This window comes from Lygodium microphyllum, chromosome 6 (genome assembly GCF_053477565.2).
Source record: "Lygodium microphyllum isolate KBCC chromosome 6, Lygodium_microphyllum_v1.1.10, whole genome shotgun sequence".
In the NCBI taxonomy this organism is placed as follows: domain Eukaryota; kingdom Viridiplantae; phylum Streptophyta; class Polypodiopsida; order Schizaeales; family Lygodiaceae; genus Lygodium; species Lygodium microphyllum.
The window spans coordinates 66,737,304-66,756,220 of record NC_141140.1 but is presented as its reverse complement, the minus strand read 5'-3'; the positions used below and the strand labels follow the sequence as shown (position 1 = coordinate 66,756,220).

At 41.8% G+C, this 18,917-nt stretch overlaps 1 protein-coding gene across 10 annotated transcripts in view; it reads left to right on the top strand.

Annotated features, from left to right (window-relative positions):
• The window catches only part of LOC148034644 (SPX domain-containing membrane protein OsI_08463-like), a 203,071-nt gene that overhangs the window by 31,240 nt on the left and 152,914 nt on the right, over positions 1–18,917 (top strand). For 5 of the 10 annotated variants that reach the window (XM_087679579.1, XM_087679578.1, XM_087679577.1 and 2 more), the window contains one exon: positions 5,114–5,173. The exons of 2 other annotated variants lie outside the window; for them this stretch is intronic. In XM_087679579.1, coding sequence (XP_087535705.1) covers positions 5,121–5,173 — 53 coding nt within the window. In that variant the 5' untranslated portion in view covers positions 5,114–5,120. Of the gene's footprint in view, positions 1–5,113; positions 5,174–11,761; positions 11,840–11,937; positions 12,061–18,917 lie in introns of all 10 variants that reach the window. 3 more of the 10 variants (XM_087679572.1, XM_087679571.1, XM_087679573.1) reach the window with 2 other exon arrangements.

Sequence of the window (18,917 nt, the reverse complement as noted above, 5' to 3'; positions counted from 1 at the left end):
TGCTATTTTCCAGCCTGCATTCACGGCTGTTGCTGTCACCTCCACCTCCTAGTTAGTTGGCGGCTCCTCCCTGCTGTTGGCGGCTCCTCTCAATTTGCTAGCGGCTCTTCTTTGTTGCTGGTGGCTCAGCTAGATTGCTGGTAGCTCCTCCTTGCTGCTAGTAGCTGTTCTATGCTGCTATCGGCTCAGCCTGACTGCTGGCAGCTGTTCCCTGCCGTTGGCAACTTATCTAGAGTGCTAGCTGCTTCTCCTTGCTGCAGGCGGCTCAGCTAAATTGCAAGCGGCTGTTCTCTGCTATTGGCGGCTCCTCCTTGCTGTGTTGGCGGCTGTTCTCCCGCTATTCTCTACAACCTGACAGCTCCACCATATTGTTGTACCGTGCATTTTTCTACTGGTTGCAACCTCTTACTGCTGGTGGCATCCTTCTCCCACTGGCAGCTCACTTTCAATCCTTCCACTATCCTCCCAGCTCTTGAGGTGGACATTGCAGTTCATGGTTCATGGCTGATCTCTTCCTTCTTCAGCAAGGCACATTGAAATCCATTGCTTCTTTACCAACAGATGACCAATCTACTGGGTGCTCCTATTGTGGCATCACCGGACACGCCATTGATGCTTGCCGACTTCGACCTTTGCTCCCCATCCTCCAGAGTATATGCATCTTCCACTTGACACTACCTTTGCCATCTCTCCTTTCTGGGCCATAGAGATTGTTCTACATTGGCTATTAGAGTACTATGCTGAAGGCAATAAGATGCATCTGATGCGCACTAAGTCCTTTCGAGCACATGGAGGATTGATTGGCGCTACGATCTCCTGGAGATCATCGCAATGCCAGCAATAGTTTTCTCCTAACTATTTGCGGGTACAGTGGTTACCATGGCCAACGGTTCTATAGTCTGCTTCATCGAGAGACAGTGATTGTTTGATACCATCTCCTCGTCAGTCCGCTCCTTCGAGAGAGTGGTTGCTAGACTCCTTCCTCTTCTTTGGCTTCTCAGTCCGATCCATTGAGAAGTAGCGACTGTTGCCCACTCATTGCTTAGTCCGAGTCTCACCCTTCACCATCGCCTACTCAGGTTCAAGAGGCCACCTCTGGGAGCTCTTCACCAACCCACAAACCTTCTTCAGCACGACCGGCGGCACTTCCTTCGTCCTCAAACATTTTGGAGTCCATGATCCATGAGTTTTTGGATTCCCTATCTACCTTAGAGGGGGTTTCAGAGGGGGATGATCTTTCTTTGCCCTCTCAGGGGGCATCTACATCTATTGCAACTTCAAAGGGGACTCCTATTCCTCTAGTTTGAAAGGGGGTCCCCACCCACCGCTCAATCCTTCACACAACTTGGCGGAGGCCTTCTACCTTCTTCTTCTACCCTTGGATGAGGTGGCTTCCTTCCAACGGTCATCTCACCTATTGATTCCCAGGATCTCGAGGATCTACCTAGATCGGGGCCTTGGAGGTTCAACCGCGACTTGGTGACAAGGCCTTCGTATTCCTTCTTGCATGGATGCACAGAGCTGGTGGCTTCTCTCCTGAGGTTGAGTTTCGGGTTCTCCAGTTTACTCTGTCTACCATTCTTTACTACAGGTTACCTTTTAGGTGGAAATCTTGGATATTAGGGATTCTCTATATCTTCTTCCTTCTCTTCTTCTTGCCTTGGTCACTTGGTCAGCATGGAGCCAACTCCCGAGATCGAGTACGGGCATATCCTTATGGTTCTCGGCACCACACAAAGCCTGACATTCCTCCTATGCATTGCATGTTTTCATTATCTTTGTACTAGGACGCTTGGACAAGTGAACAATTTTCCCACGAGGGACTTTGTCCAAGTGGCACCTGCTGCATGAGCATTCTTCAGCATGTAGCATTCCATCTCCACCTCACTCTTCTCTTCTTCCCCTTTTTGGACTTGAGAGGGGGTGTTGAGAAACCCTCCACATGCAGTTTGCGTTTTGCGTTTTGCGTTTAGGGTTTCAGAGTGGACAGCCCCAAAAAGGGACTGGGCGCCCATAGTGGGGCGCCACCCTAGACAGCTAACGCCCTCCCTTCGGGCACCACCCTAAATAGTCTCTTGCCTATTTATAGGTTGCCTTTGTCACTCATTCTTCATGGCTGATTCATTCAGTCCATCACCTCTTCTCTCCAGCCTCTCCATTATCCTCACACCCCTTCTTGAGGACATTGCAGTTTGTGGTTCGTGGCTGTCTTCATCATCTTCCTTGTGCTATAGCACCCTTGTTGCCTTGTATCACATTCACTCCATGATTTAGATCTTCATCATTCCATTCATCAGAGTTTCTTCTCTCTTCTCCTCTCTCTCAGTGTTTACCGAGTTCACTCTGTGTTCCTTCCCGCAAACCCTAGTGTCTCGCTAGTACGTCGTCTTTTGATATATGTGTATTTCAGCTTTGTACATACATGACTTAGTTGATTCTTTCCTCTACCTTCAGGTACGTTGCCTTTAGGTGGTAGGTTGTTGGGAATAAAGACTCACTGTGTCTTTTACGGTGTTAGGGTGTGTATGTACCCTTACACATATACTTTATATATATTATCAAAAACCTAAAGTGGTACACTTTGTCATTGTATCGACATCGAGTTGTGCTCTCACTCTTCCTCACTCTCTAATCTGCACTCTGCACTCTCCCTCTCTCAATGTGCATATCTCAACTACGAGCTCTCTACCTCGATTCTCGCGCACTCTACCTTAATACTATTGCTTATAGGGACACATGGTGATAGAAAATTTACAGCAAACTTTTGAAATGTCAAATTTGGGGCCTTTGCATTACTATTTGGGCATTTAGTTTATTCATGATGCTAGAGGCATTGGATTGTCACAGCCCAAATATATTAATAGAATCTTTGAGAGGTTTGGCTTCGAGGATTGCAAGCCAGTTAGCACACCGATGGAGATTGGACTCAAGATGTCTTTGCATGATGATAGTGATTTGTTTGACATTTATACATATGCTCCAGCAGTTGGATGTCTCATTTATTTTATGCAACACAAGATCCGATATTCAGTTTGCAGTTTCAACCCTGAGCAGATATATGCACAGCCCATGCATTTCACATTTTCTAGTTGTGAGGCGTGTTTTTCATTACTTGTAGGGTACTAGGACTCTTAGAGTGCTTTATGCCAAGGGGGGATCACTACAATTACATACTTACAGTGATTCAGATTGGGCTGGTGATTTTGATTCACGTCACTCTATAAGTGGAAACTGTTTTTTTTTTTGTTTATCTCACATTTCTTGGCTTAGCAAGAAACAATCCACAGTTGCCACATCGTCTTGTGCAGCTGAATACAAGGTAGCTTTCACTACTATAGTTGAATGTATATGGTTGAGATATTTGTTGACTAATCTTGATGTATTTGTCATGGAGTCTACTCCTTTGTTTATTGACAGTCGGAGTGCCATTGCAATGGCACGGAACCTTGTGTTTCATGCATGCATGAAACACATGGAGATCCACTATCACTTTGTCAGAGAGAGGCTATATGTAGGAGATATCATCCTTGTCTACTATCCTACCATCAACAATGTGGCATATATCTTCATCGAAGCTCTTCCTTGCGACAAATTTGAAGCATGCTGCAATGCTTTAAAATTTGATCTCCTTTGGTGGATGATCCTTGTATACCGATCAATTTTCACTCCAGGGGGGTTTGTTGGGTTTTACTCACACCCACACTCATAGAGGAGGGTCGATGATGCGTAGTAGGAGACTGGGGCACTTTTACTCTCCTTACAAGAGGTTTTTTCCTTGAGTTACATTATTTTCTATTTTGTATGTTTATGTTACACAATTCGGTCAATTACCGTTCGGGTGTGAACGCACCTTAACAAGCCTAAGGTCCAAGGGTTGTACTTTGTACTTTCACTTACACACTTGGGAATTGTATCATGTGTCAAGTTGACTTCACCCTCACTCTCTCCACTATCTACTGTGTACATTCATTTAAGAGCTCCCATCTCTGATCTCACAGATCAAACCCTAATTTCTGTTGTAAATTAGGGCTTATAGCAGGGATTAACCAAAATCTCCACCTTTGATGGCTCAAATGGCTGGATTTTGCTGAGATAACTTGAGAAATGATTGGAGGATGAGAGAGAATGTTGTAGAGAGAAAAAATTGATTTTCTCCTCGTGAAAAAGGAGAAATCTTCCAGTACCTTGCTATGGCAACCCTGGAAGTTGTTGCCTATAGTTGAGGACCACTTGAATTTTGCTATCCCCTCTAGTGAGTTGTCAAAGCCCGTGGGCTGTTGTAGCTTGGCGTTGGAGGGCTCAAAACTATTGTTGCTTGCTATAGGGCAGTCCTTGGTGGATGCAAATCACATTAGCAATATCTCTCAGAATAATGGCTGGAATAGTCTTCCACCAGCTTTCAAGAGCCTTCTCCCCACTTGCATGGGAAAGTTTCGCTAAGTGGTAGCCTTCTGATCTCATTTTTGGGCATTATCCAACTTATTAAATTATTTTTAGAATATTAATCTAAAATTATTTTAGTGCCCAAAAAACAATTTCACGAGCAAATGGTGTATGCGGCACATTTTGAAGCCATATTTTGATTCTACTTCTATATCAACCACTAATTTTATTATCAAGTACATGTATGCGATTCTTTTCTTTGAAAAAATAAGAATATATTGGAGTGATGGAAGTATGTGTGTAGGCTTGTGTTTGTTTTTTGAGGATTTTGAAGCCTTAATCCCATATCGATTCTCTTTGATGTCCTTTGAGATATCGCCCTTGCACTCAAATCACACTACATAGATTAAACAATGATTCTATGGGTTATTATATGAGGGTATGATCTGTATTCAAGAGCTCTATGTAGATAGTTTAAGGTTAGTCAATTCTTTTTCTGGAGCACTCGATGCTCAAAGGAGGACCGAGTATTGGTTTGGATCTCTAAAACATTAGTTGTAATGCTCAAAGTATGTAGTTGTATTCATGATACTAGTCTAGATTTACAAGTGGTGAGAATTACAATGAAGTATTTCTAAAAGCAACCAAACAAGTATACAAGTTTTTACATTTATTTTTGCCAGGTGGGTTGAAAATTCAATGCTACTTTTATTGTATTTCACTTTTGCAGCCAAACAATGGTGGGCTTTGGTAAGAGATTGCGAGAGCTACGAGTTCCTGAATGGGAACCGTAAGTATTCATACTCTCCTCTCTTGGATCAATTTTTTCTAAGTTTCTACATTAAGGGTAAGCTCAATTGTATCCTTGGAGCACTTTAGCGCATGCGCGCGCGCACATACACACACACACACACACACAAAGAAAACGAAATGATTTATTAATATTTGCAGAATTCCAAAATGACCAATGAGACCACAAAGTTACAATTGTTTGTAAAATGATACAATTGTCTCGAAAATAAACTGTTTAAAAAAAGAAATTTAAATTTAAATGTCAATGCTGATAACAAAAAACCTACCTGATACCATCATAAGTGATGAAGTTAACCCAAGAAGACCATGAGGGTACATATCATCTCAAGAAATCCCTCATTGTATGTTGACGCTTAGCCTCAATCTTATCCCATGTAGAGAAGAACTTGGGGAGCTTGGCTCTTGCCCAAGCAATGATCTAATGTATCCTCTTGTGTATGTGTCATTAACATACCTATCAGGATTAGGACACTTGGATCAGCCAAGCTGAACCGCTCAATTGATCAATGTTCCTCAGTTAGTTGTGAGTTGAGGATGCAAAGGAGATTTCTCAATACTCCTCTCAGATGTAGACTGAGATTGTTCTAAGGCTGTTTGGGTGCTCCTCATCATGAAGACATCTATGAGCTATCTCTAGATGGACTATGACAAATTGGCACTCTACCTCTGAGGATGGTATTTGTTTGTCCTCATATCTCCACGAGAAGACCAAGGCATCTCTAATTTTTATAGTCAATGACTCTTGATAGTGGCACAAACCTATCTCTGAATTGACAACGGAAGCACCCCTTGGATCTCATAGAAAGGCAAGCAATGACATATATGATGCTCCTTTGTCTCTAGTGCTCATTGGCAGATCCGACATATGCGCTCCTTTGGAGATGTGGATGTATATTTGCAAGTCTCAATCTCTAGTTGGTATGAAGAGGTTTGTGTTTGACCAATAGCACATCTTGTAAAGAATACTTGCCAATATCGAAAATGAATGAAGAATAATGAATAAATACAATGCTCATGCAATAAACACACTATGTAGGGTGAATAGGAAACCTCAAAACTCTGGAGTCTCTAGCATGAGGGTAGAGAGTGTGTCATCCTCTGTATGGATCTCAAAATTTAAGAGAACCTCTAAATGTGTACAGAAGCAGAAAACATAGATCTATAGAGTTTGGATTAGTGTTGGATGAAGCCTGATAGCTTGGAAGAGTGGCAAGCAGATTGAAAACAGTTGGGATAATGTAGGTAACAGCTGCTGCAGCAAGACACGGCAGATCTGATGATGTGGCAAGCTGCACAGCAGTGCTGACTAGTAAACACAGCTGTCTAGATGACAATCAGGCGACATCAGCAAACTGATAAACACAGGCAGCAGTGAGTCCAACAGCAGTAAGCATAGCCCTGATGGGGATGTCTGACAATGTAGACTGGCTGGAAACAGTTGCCAAAAGCACTAGGAAGGCTGGATGCAGGCACAGATGACAATCAGGCGACATCAGCAAACTGATAAACACAGGCAGCAGTGAGTCCAACAGCAGTAAGCATAGCCTCTGATGGGGATGTCTGACAATGTAGACTGGCTGGAAACAGTTGCCAAAAGCACTAGGAAGGCTGGATGCGGGCACCAGTTGGTGGACAATAGCTCAACTGAGATATCCTTTGGAAGACTGGGTGTGGACAACAGAGATGGGCACTAACAATTTGCAAAACAAGGATTAGGCTGAGTGATGGGCCACAGATACTCTCAAAGAACCCATTTCTTTTCTAATGGCAGTTTGATAATTTGAGTTTTGGGGTTGCAATAGAGAGCTACTCAGTTTATAATGTATTTTTTAGCTCATTACCCCCTCTTAGGCCTAAATTGGAACCAACAAGACACTATAAACATAGCTTAGCTTATAATGATCCCAAGGCGTCCCACCCCAAAACAACCAGGGCATCAGGTTAGGGGTGCCCAAAGACCAAGGCTTAGAGGTGATGGTTATTTTACCAAGGGAGCCCAAAGGGTCACCCTTGAGAGGCCAAGGCATTAGATGAAGGGTTCTCGTCGGCTGTCTAGTGGCCTACAAGGATGACGAAAGGTGAATAGAACTACTTTGAGCCCTTTTATTTTGGGAGGTTGATTCAATGTTTTCATCCTATCAAGCATTTGTGCCCCAAGGGGTAGCAAACAAGCTATCTTTAGCCACCCATGGATGTCAGTGAAGAAGAAAAATATGGGAAATATGTGTGTAGAGCTACCATAGAGATTGGCCATGGAGACTGCCATGTGAGCTACCACGAATATGGTGGATCCAGAGTCAACCACTCCTTGACTGAAAAAAGGGATAAATGTGTAGAGATGTATGTTTACAAGAACAAAATGCCAAGCACCCTTTTACAATCATAATAATCTTGATGATACGGATAATTATACAAAGTACAATAATAATGTCTCTAAAGTAACCAAAATCTTGCAAATGCGAAGAGAAGAATTTTGCCCCCCCCTCACCATTGGATCCTACAAGAATCAACAGATATGCAAATGGGTAGTGTGCTAGGTCTGCGGTCAATGCCACTAATATTTTAAATGGAAAAGGCTCCATGCTCCATGGCATTAGTTTTTGCCTCAACCTTGAGATCAATTTCTAATCAGTTTTAGCTAAGTTTTTGATCAATTTGAGAATAGTTTATGATCACTTTGGGATCAGCTCCTGATCAGTTTTGGCAATTAGTTTTCAATGGTTTATAGTTGGTTCCATGGATAGTAACGTATTAGTGAATCCATTGACAGTTTTAGTTATGGTTTATGCTGAGTTTATGCTTTACTATGATTGTGAAGTCAAAACAGTTAAGAAACATGACTTATGGATGCATCCAATGGATTTCTAGCAATAGTTCAAGATTGTTCTTTTGATTTACGTTATGTCTATGCTGGCTGGAAATTTTCAGCAAGTTTTATGCATATGGCATGGCTAGACAACAGTGGCCAATGTTGTGATTGTGATACCTTATGGAAATTCTAGTATAGTACACTTTTGCTTTGGCACAATGCAATATAATTGAGGACAGTTGTGGGATTTCAAGGGGGAGGTATATCATGGGGACGTCAAATTTTTTGAGATGCTTTAATCTTGCTAGTAACATTTCATTAAGTAAATAGTCAAATGTGCAAGGCTGTTAAGTACACGTGTTGCACATGGCAGTTAATTCGTGGTAACAGGCCAAGGACCCTAAGGACGCAGTGGATATCAAAGGCAAAAGTTGTGACAAGTTATGCCAAATGGGCTTTGCTTGTTAGGTTATTAGATACTAATTAATTAATTAATGCCAATTTAAGGGTCAACAGAGGTTGCAAACCACTCCATGTTGCAAGTGACCTAGCCAATTTTTTTAATGAATGTGCCCATTTAATTTTGGGAAGGGTTGAAATTAATTTTCAAGAGTAATTAATTTTGAAAATAATTTAATAGCTAGATAATGATGAAAGATGGGTTTAGAAAAGTTCCACTTGGCATAAATATCTATGCAATCAAGAAAAACGTTTTTGGGCTGATGGAGGTTGCTTTCATTATTTTAGCTTGGGAAAGAGAGAGAGGGAGAGCTGTTGATCAATTTCCAGGCATGATTTCAGCCATTTGAGGCATGAGAGAGCAAAGCCATTGAGCATACAATGACATTAATGAGTTTCCTAGTTGCTGGCATCAACATTAGAGGCAAGCGATAGTAGTTTGGGCCTCTTCAAGTAGCAAGCAATAGTTGTAAGGTTGATTTTGATAGGGCAGCAGCCAATTTCAGGGCTTCATTGTGAAGAATTTCTGGAATTTCTCTCTCTATAGCTTTTTTGCATCTTCTCTCAACATTTCTTAGCCATTCTTAGAAGATATTAGTTAAATTTGGTGGGATAGCAAATGAATTTCTGTTGTAAGCCCTAATTTACAGCAGAAATTAGGGTTTAGCAGCCATCTCGAGACCCATGCCATGAGTCAAGGGCATCATACATTGAAATTAGGATATAAAATTCAAGGAATTATGAGGGATAATCAGGTGCTAGCTCATCCATTGTGAATTTGGGGGAGCATTTGGCGAGTTGGGGTTTCATTTATGCAAGTCCTGGGTGAAAATCAAGGGAAAATTGGCCCAAATTGCTTGCTGCTTTGTGTTTGCTTCTTCAATAGAATGGCTAGTCCTATATGGGGGTTCCTATGAGAATGTGCAATGGAAAGAGGAAAGTGAACATGGAGAGGAGGAGACAGAGAGAATGCAAGAGAGAAAAGGAACAATGTGATTGCAATGGTTGAAGGTACAAGGTTGCAATAGTCAGTTCCAACATGTAGCTCTACACGTTAGTGTGGGCGCTAGATAGTAGTAGGGGGACAAGAGAATGAGGAGAGATGGCTGATGAGGAAGGATCAATGATGGATAATGAGAGTGGAAGGGTAGGCCACCTATATATAGACAAACTGAGGCCACAACTAAAACTAAAGTGACCAAGCCCGAAATAGGGCGCTCAAGTCATCCAAAAGTGCCCAAAAAAAGATGCACTAATATGCCCTCCATCTAAAGTTTCTGAAACACATAAAATGATAGACATATAATGTCAAAGCTACTTATGTCCTTGTTTGACTCCAACTGAGGCTCATAGGCATGAGATGACCACACAAGACACATGACTGCTAACACCCCTTCTCAGATCTTGGATGTGGCGAAAGGCCAAAGTAGATAAGAGTGCCAATGCCGATGAAGTCTGTTGATGAAGAAAGCCAGCCAAGGAGCAAGACCCCCTCTCCATATAAAAATCCAATTAAATGGAAGGCTATCAAAGGGCAAGGAAACTAGAGAGGCCTCGAATGGATCACTCTTGAAAACACTAGTCAAGAATGGGTGAGCCAAGCCTCTAACCCAACTAGGAGAAGATAGTGAGGAATTATTGAAAAGCCATAAGCTGCATAGAAACAATATGGACCAAGGGTCAAGTGGTGGGGGATGGTGCTTCGATGACAAAGAAAAGAGGTTGCCACATAAAGGAAAGGCCCAAAGTAGAGTGGAAACTTTGAAGAAACTCCATATGATCCTAGGAAGTTGCCTTTGAAATAGAAAGGACCAAGAAATCCACAGCCGAATTGTTAGAATTCGCCAATTCTATGGGTAGTGCCGAATGCTTTAGTTAGTTGATTTGTAGTGTGAATGCAACTGCATTAATAAGTTGTGTCACCACTTCTAGAGTTAGTTCTAGAGTTAAATCGACTCTATTTGAGTTAGGGATATATCCAACTTACTTAAAACCTATTGTACTTTCATTCTATCATTCTAACACTTGCATCTTTGGAGAGTGGAATTGCTCTTGCTCATTGTCTTGTGTTCTCACACAAACACACTCTCTCTTTCTCCATTTTCAATATTTGGTATTAGAGCTAGAGATGTGGGTCCTCTCCACCGCTTAACCAGTGTTACCCACCCGAAGTCCACTTAGCCTATGAAGGAAAAAGAGCTGTTGTTTTGAAAGAGAAGTTGCTTTTATGGAGGAGGTACTGCTGCTGTTTTTAGCTTGCATGTAGTCCTATATGCAGTCTTGTATACAATCCTACACATGTAGCCTCTCTCAGCCCTGGTAGTGATATTCTCAGCCCTGTGCACTATTTTCTTAGCCTTGCTTGCCATTTTCTCAACCTTGCCCACCATTTTTTTCAAATCTTAAAAAAGCGCAAAAACCTTGACTTTTTAAATTTGGGCATTTTCGAAAATTTCTGCAATTTCTCATCCATCTTGCTTGTCCCATACCCAATTTCGAAGAAATTTTCACTTTCTCACACTCTCTGCCAAGAAATTTGGGGATTTTTGGCCGACTTTTTCAATTTTCAAAAATTTTAAATTTCTTTAAGGAAATTTGTGGCTTTTGCTCGATTCGAGTCTATCTGCAGTTTTCAGAGGTCTTGCACCTCAGACACCTTAGCGTAATGCTAGAGAATAGGTTGTTGGTGAGACTTAAAGGATGCACATGCATTATCCTTGATTGTCTTGTAAGTGGAAAGCGCTATTATTCTGCACATTCGGTCTTGCACGACCTCAAAAGTTTCTTGGGATGTACTTGAGTGCACATTTGTAGCATGTAATGAGGCTAGGATATCTTATCTTTGAAGAGAGTTGGTGAATGTGAACATCAATGAGGGTGATAGTATGACAGATCACCTTACACATATACATAATTTGTGTAAGTAGTTGCTTAATTTTGATGAGGTCATTCAGAATGTAGGATTGGTAAAAATCACATTGAACTCTCTTCATGAGTCATATCTTGGTTTCCACACCTCTTTGATGTTGTTTTTGATGGGGGGGGGGGGGGGGGGGTAGTAGCCCCTTATATGTGTGGAGTGGGAAAGCCTCTTGTTGTAAGAAGAATAGACTCCAAAGAATGTTGCATTGTATTTGGGTGATGGGGCTATGCTCTCAAAATACAATGGCAAAGGAAAAGCAGACAAACGTGAAAAATCAGCAAAAGGCTGATGTTGGACAGCCATCAAATAAGGCTGCCCAAGATACAGAAAAGTCCAAGGAAATGGGGAACTAATCATTATATTGATGAATGCAGGAAGCGATTGGCCAAAGAGAAGAAGAAGGACTACGGTTTTCGCTGTCCAGGAGATATCAGCTAGCAAATCTATTGATGGTGATGCTTCAACCAACTTTGTGGAGGACTGTTCATTTCTTATATGCAGTTTTGATTCTTTGATGGCTAACTCAGTATTTAATGTTGCTGAAATGCAGCACACATGGTATTTTGACAGTGGAGTGTCAAAGCATATCAATTCTAGAAAGTGTCTTTTTACCTCTTTGCATTCAGCCCTTGCTGGAAAGCGTGTTACGTGTGCAAACAACAACAATTATAATGTATGTGCCATGTGGCATTGGTTCAGTCATGATTATTGTTGCAGATGGTTCCAATTTCATGCATTTGAATGTTTCGTTTGTGCTTGGCATTACAAAGAATCTGTTGTCTATATCTACTTTTAATAAGCATGGCTTTCAAGTCATCTTTGGAGATGACAAATGCATTGTTAGAGACAGAGATGAATTATGCACTTAGGCTATTCGGCACCCTCTATAAGAGTCTTTTTTGTTGGATACATATGATAAATGATCTCATGATGCTCTGGCAGCTAGTACTCTTTCACCTACAATGTAGAATGTGGAGCTATGGCATGCCCGCTACGGACATGTGAGTTTTGGTAGTTTGATGACCCTTTAGCGGTGTCAGATGGTAGATTCATTGCCTCTAGTGGAGACCCCACCTTCCCATCATGGAGGTATGTATTTTGGGAAAAATGTACAGGTTTGCTTTCAAGAAGGATAGTGCAGTGCATGCTACATAGAAAATCCAACTTATTCACTTCGATGTTTGTGGTTCTACAAGGACACGTGCGCTTGGGGGTCATCTTTATTTAAGTCACCTTTATTGATGACTACTCTCGATATACATGGGTGTATAGGTTGAAAGAAAAATCTGATGTGTTTATGCATTTTGAATATCTTGTTGCAAAGCTTGAGCCTGAAACTAGCTTAAAAGTGCAGATACTTTAAACGGATAGAGGGGGGGAGTATATGTCTTGTGCTTTTGACACATATTTGCTTGAAAATGGCATTATGCATTAAGCCGTGGTAAGAACAACACCTCAACAAAATGGTGTTGTTGAAAGGAAAAATTAGACACTTATGGAGATGACTCATTGTATGTTGAAAAGTAAGGTACCTACCAAAGAACTGAAGACGATCACACTGTTTGAAGCTTGGCATGGCAAGAAACCCAAAGTTGACTACTTTTCAGTATTTGGATGCACAGCCTATGTACATGTCCGAAAGAGCTTTATGAAAATCTTAATGACAAGGCTGTAAAATGCATTTTTATTGGCTACAGTTCAGAGAGCAAGGGCTATCGCTTGTATAATCCACACCCAGAGAAGGTTTTGGTCAATTGGGATATCACATATGATGAAAATGTTGCATTTTCACATGATCAGTTTGAGATGCCAGCCAACCATGACATTGGTGGTGTCTTCGAGGGTCTTTTGCCACTTTCTTTGGAGTCCTTATGCATTAAGCTGTGGTAAGAACAACACCTTAACAAAATGGTATTGTTGAAAGGAAAAATTGGACACTTATGGAGATGACTCATTGTATGTTGAAAAGCAAGTTACCTACCAAAGTACTAAAGACGATCACACTGTTTGAAGCTTGGCATGGCAAGAAACCCAAAGTTGACTACTTTTTGGTGTTTGGATGCATAGCCTATGCACATGTCTGAAAGAGATTTGTGGAAATCTTAATGAAAAGACTGTAAAATGCATTTTATTGGCTACAGTTCGGAGAGTAAGGGCTATTGCTTGTATAATCCACACACAAAGAAGGTTTTGGTCAATTGGGATATCGTATTTGATAAAAATGTTGCATTTTCACATGATCAGTTTGAGATGCCAGCTAGCCATGACATTGGTGGTGGCTTCGAGGGTCTTTTGCCACTTTCTTTGGAGTCCTTGCCTATTGTAAATGGCCGATGGACCAACATAATACTGTAAGCTATTGCTGCACCACATGCTCTCGAATAGCATGGTTATGATAATGGTTTGCCTTATGCAGTGGAATATATAGTACATCATGAAAGAGTTGCTGAAAATGCAGCCAAAACAATCCCTAGATGGTTGTTACACTTTCTCTAGGAGAGTAGAATGGATGCTCCTTTACCTCAGTACACTAGAAGGGCTAGTAGGCATGCATCACATGATGCAGGGGGATCCATTTGGCTGATTTTATGGAAGTAGATGATTTTGATAAGCATGTGGTTATGAACTCACTACTACATGATGATGATCCTACTTCCTTTGACGAAGCTCAACAATATGTACATTGGATGTAGGCCATGCAGGAAGAGTTAGACTCTATTGCCACTAACTCTACATGGGATCTTGTGGATTTACCACCTGTTAAGAAGCCATAGGCATGAAATGGGTTTTCAATCTCAAATGCAAGGTTGATGGCTCTACTATTGACAGGTACAAAGCATTATGGTTGGTAGCAAAAGGCTATGCACATAAGAAGTGCATAGATTATGAGGAACCTTTGCTCCTACATCACATATGAGTACGGCGAGATGTGTGATTGCTATGGCTGCAAATTATGGCTGAAAGTTATATCAATTGGACATTAAGATTGCATTTTTGAACGGGGATCTACACGAGGATGTTTACGTGTCACAATCTCTAGGGTTTGTGATTAAGGAAAAATAGCATATCGTTTGCAAGTTGCATAAGGCTCTTTATGGTCTCAAATAGACTTCTCGTGCATGGTACTCTAAAATTGATACTTATTTGGCGAGCGCAAAGGGTTCAACAATAGTCTAATTGCCCACTCTATGCATTAAGAATAAAGGGGGGGACCCGTTGATTATCATGCTTTATGTGGATGACATGCTGCTTACTAGACCTAAAAAAGGCTAAAATTGTAGATTTCAAGGCTGAATTAAAACATGCACTTGCTATGTTAGAAATGGGTTGCCTACACTACTATTTCGGAATTCAGTTCACCCAAAACTAGCATGGCATCATTATGTCATAATTAGAGCATGCAGACAAGCGTTTACATAGGTTTAACATGCAAGATTGCAAACCTATGTGCACTCCCATGGAACCAAGCTTAAAGCTGTCTATGCATGATGGTGAAGAGATATTTGATGTTGCAATGTACAACCAGGCTGTTGGCTATCTCATTTATCTTTACAACACACGCCTTCACATTTAGCATGTAGTATCTTAGGTGAGGAGGTATATGCACATCCTGCGGACCATACATTGGCAAGTTCTTAAGCGGCATTTTGGATAGTTGCAAGGTACTCAATCACATGCTTTATTATTTCATGGGGGGGAGACTTGCATCTAAAGGCTTACAGTGATTTAGATTGGGTTGGTGATGTAGATACTAGGTAGTCTATTAGTGGACACTATTTCTTTTGGGGCCGCTTATGCATTTCATGGCTAAGTAACAATCTATATTGGCTACCTTGTCTTGTAAATATTTCTTTGGAGGTTCCTACACCCATTCTTTCCGACAATTAGAGTGGCCTTGCAGAGGCATAAAATCTTGTGTTTCATATTCACACGAAACACATTGAGGTACATAACCATTGTGTCAAAGAGAGATGCTATGTAGAAGAGATTAGTTGTATGTATGTCCCTACACAGGAGAATCACCAAAGCACTTCCTTATGAGAAGTTTGAGGCTTTTGGAAAGCCCTCAAAATTGCTATCTTTTGGTGATTGATCTTCGTGCACTTCTACATTGGCATTGTAGGGGGTGTTAGGATTTGCCAAATCTATGGATAGTGCCCAATGTTGTAGTTAGTTGGTTTGTAGTGTAAATACAATTACATTAATAAGTTGTACCGTCACTTTAAGAGTTAGTTCTAGAGTTAAATTAACTCTACTTGAGTTAGGGATAGGTGTACGAAATTGCCAATTCTATGGGCAATGCCCAATGCTTTAGTTAGTTGGTTTGTAGTCTGAATACAACTACATTAATAAGTCGTGCCATCACTTCTAGAGTTAGTTCTAGAGTTAAATTAACTTTAGTTTAGTTAGGGATAGGTGTAACTTACTTTAGATCTATTGTACTTTCATTCTATCATTCTAGCACTTGCATCTTTGAGTGTGGAACTATTGCCTACTCTTGCTTATTGTCTTGTGTTCGCTTACTCTCTCTTCCCATTTCAAACACATCATCAATATCATCCCCTCTGAAAGGGATGGGAGGTGCGAGGGAACCACTAGAGGAGAGGGTGGAAGATGGGATGGAACCTACGGGATAAATGGTGCACAATCGGGAACTGATGCAACAATAGAAAGTTGCCTTAGAGGGCCCTACACAATGGAAGGGGAATGGACCATAGATAGCTCCCTCTCCTGCCAACTTGTCACAAAAGGGGCTCTTGTAGTAGAATCCTCAACAATGACAGTTGGGTTGGTGAAGACAACATGGGTCTTGAGTCTAGGAAGGCCATAAATTGAGAGGAGAGGGAAGCCCAAGGTAGAAACATGCAGGGCCTCGGAAATGGAGCTAGATGGATGGTTAGACAATAGAGGCAAGGTGCCAACACCACCGATAGGCATTGAAGAGAGGGCACCAATAGTGACAATACTCTGATGGATGGAGATCCTGTAACAAATCACCTCGAGGAGTGGTAGGACTCCGTGCACCACTGTCAGTGAGCCCATGCTACTCAAAAGATGAGACAATCAAAGAAGGCTCCACTATGTGATAAATGTATAGGAACACTGACTCAGTGGTAATAGCGGGTGATGAAGTAGAGGTAGGCAAAAACTCCGATGTAAATCCACCCTTTATTCCCAAATGAAGGTGAGGATATTTCCTCTAGCACTTCTCCTTGGGGTGTGAGGTCTTTCCACAATGAAGACATGTGGGATATCCTCTACAATTTCCAGAAAATTTGTATTAGAGTCAGAAAAGAACTCCAACTTCTATCTCTTCTCTTTCTTTTACTTGGCTTGTCTTGTACCTAGAGATAAAGCTACATAAGCACGGCCATGTGCATGGGCTCCGCAAGAATTTGTCTCACTATGACACGCATCTTGCTCAAGCACCAATGGGACTGGCTCCTCCCAAGTGCCATGAGAAGTGAGAAGACTGGTATAGAACATATCATATGGCGGTGACAGAATATGTGAGAGAAGTGTCATAGCTAGCTCCTATAAAGAAATGTCTGTACCAAGGGATGTAAGCTCATTCCGAAGCTCCTCCATCCTGTGGATGTGATTCCTCATCGTGGGGGAATCTGCAACAGAAAGCTGTCATAGCTTCAACTCAACATAATCACACCATCATGAGTATCCACAGATGGTCAAGGGATAGGGACAATAACAAAATCCCAAAGGTCATGTAATGAGCGGGGATCACGGGAACATGGCATGGGAACATACTAGTCACACTGACGGTATATAAGGTGTAAGAGGGTATTTTGAGGCATCAGAGAATTATTAAGAATCTCCCTTTTCACCTTCACAAGCTTTCATGGCTTTTTTTTTTTTTTTCGTAATGGATGTTATATTTATAAAGTACTAAACAACAAAAGAGTTACAAAAGTCATGGCGAAGACGCAGAGGAAATTGTTATATGCCAGGGAAGTAAGTCCTCCTGAGGGAGTAAGTTAGAGTGCCGAATGAGACCTATCTGCCAATGCAAGATGCCTTTAAACCTCGCAATATGTCCCTAAACATTAGAGGCTGAATAAAAAAGAAAAGAATTCCGAATGATCCAATTGTGCCAGCAGCCCCAGTATCTAAGAAAGTGAAACAAGATCTTCATATGCGACTGTGCCGGTGTGGGGTATTTGGGCCGTACAAAAACCCAATCAAAAGGGCTTAGTGAGAAACCAACCATCGCTCCCCAAACCACTGACAAGAGTGACCAGATTTTCTTAGCGAGAGGGCAAGAAATAAATCGATGACAGGCCGATTCCACATTGGTGGTGCAAAAGAAACAATTGCCGTTGCAGATTCGACGCTTAGAAAGGGTTGAAGCAAGAGGAAGACCACCAATCATCACCCTCCAAAGAAAGACCTGGCATTTGAACGGTGTCTTGTTCAACCAGCCCTCCATCACAGTTTCCTTCCACCATGACTGAGATTTATGCAATCCCCATACAGTATTATCTTTAGTAACCAGCCATTGATGATCTTTAATCAGAAGATGATACACTTGGTTAGCTGAGGTCTTTTCCAAATTCAGCCGACCTGCAAGGTCCTAGTTCTGCCAAGGACGATCCAAAGCAAGGGCAGGAAAGGGTTGTTTGCTTTGGAGCATCAGCAAAAGCTGTTCCCATAAATCACGGTATCCACGAGGGATCCTGAAAAGCCTCTGGTTGTACGAGACGATATCAACACATTGCGACTGGCAAGGGTGGCATTTGCAACTGAAGTCAAGCCCAAACGTGCCATGCGGTTAAATTTTGGTATGAGCTCATGTTTGCCTTCCAAAGAAAGTAATCGCGAGGCTGCTAACAATTCTAGTTGAAAAGAGTTAGTATCTAAGCGGTCCTATGCTGGATGCCACTGTAACGTGTCCACTAGTATCATCCAGGACACGTCTTAGCAGTCCATCGGAAAGGATATCTAGAAAACTCCGCCCGGCACTCCCATGGAATGTTACGGGTTTTGCGATCTAGGTCTTCCCGCGTCTTCCACGTAGCGGAAGTATCCTGGCCGTTCCCACTTAGGATCGACCGGAATTAGGGTTTTCATGATTGGTCATTAGCTAACAGCAACTAGCGTCAGACCCGAGCGAACTACTTTACGCAGAAACGCCAGGTCCGAAGCGGATTCACGCTGCACTTGGTTCAAGGAGAATGGGAAACGAGAGGGATGCAAGGCTCAACCTCTTTGCCATAAGGCATAGTCCCATTCCGTTCCCCTAAAACAGCGTAAATCGGGTAAGACGTAACTCTAGGTCATCACTCTCGTCATTCGTTTTGATGATCATCCCGCTGTTCTTCGAGATTTTTGAGAAAAGTTCCCGGCTAACCGGGACCACCCAACCGTAGGACGGACCCATGGCCCATCCTCCGCACTTTCCTCGGTTTGTTTTAGTTATGTAATTATCTAACACATTAATTTGACATATAACAATCAACTTCTTTAATTAATCCTGTTAAGCACTGGTTCCTTCACGTAATCTTATTACGTGAC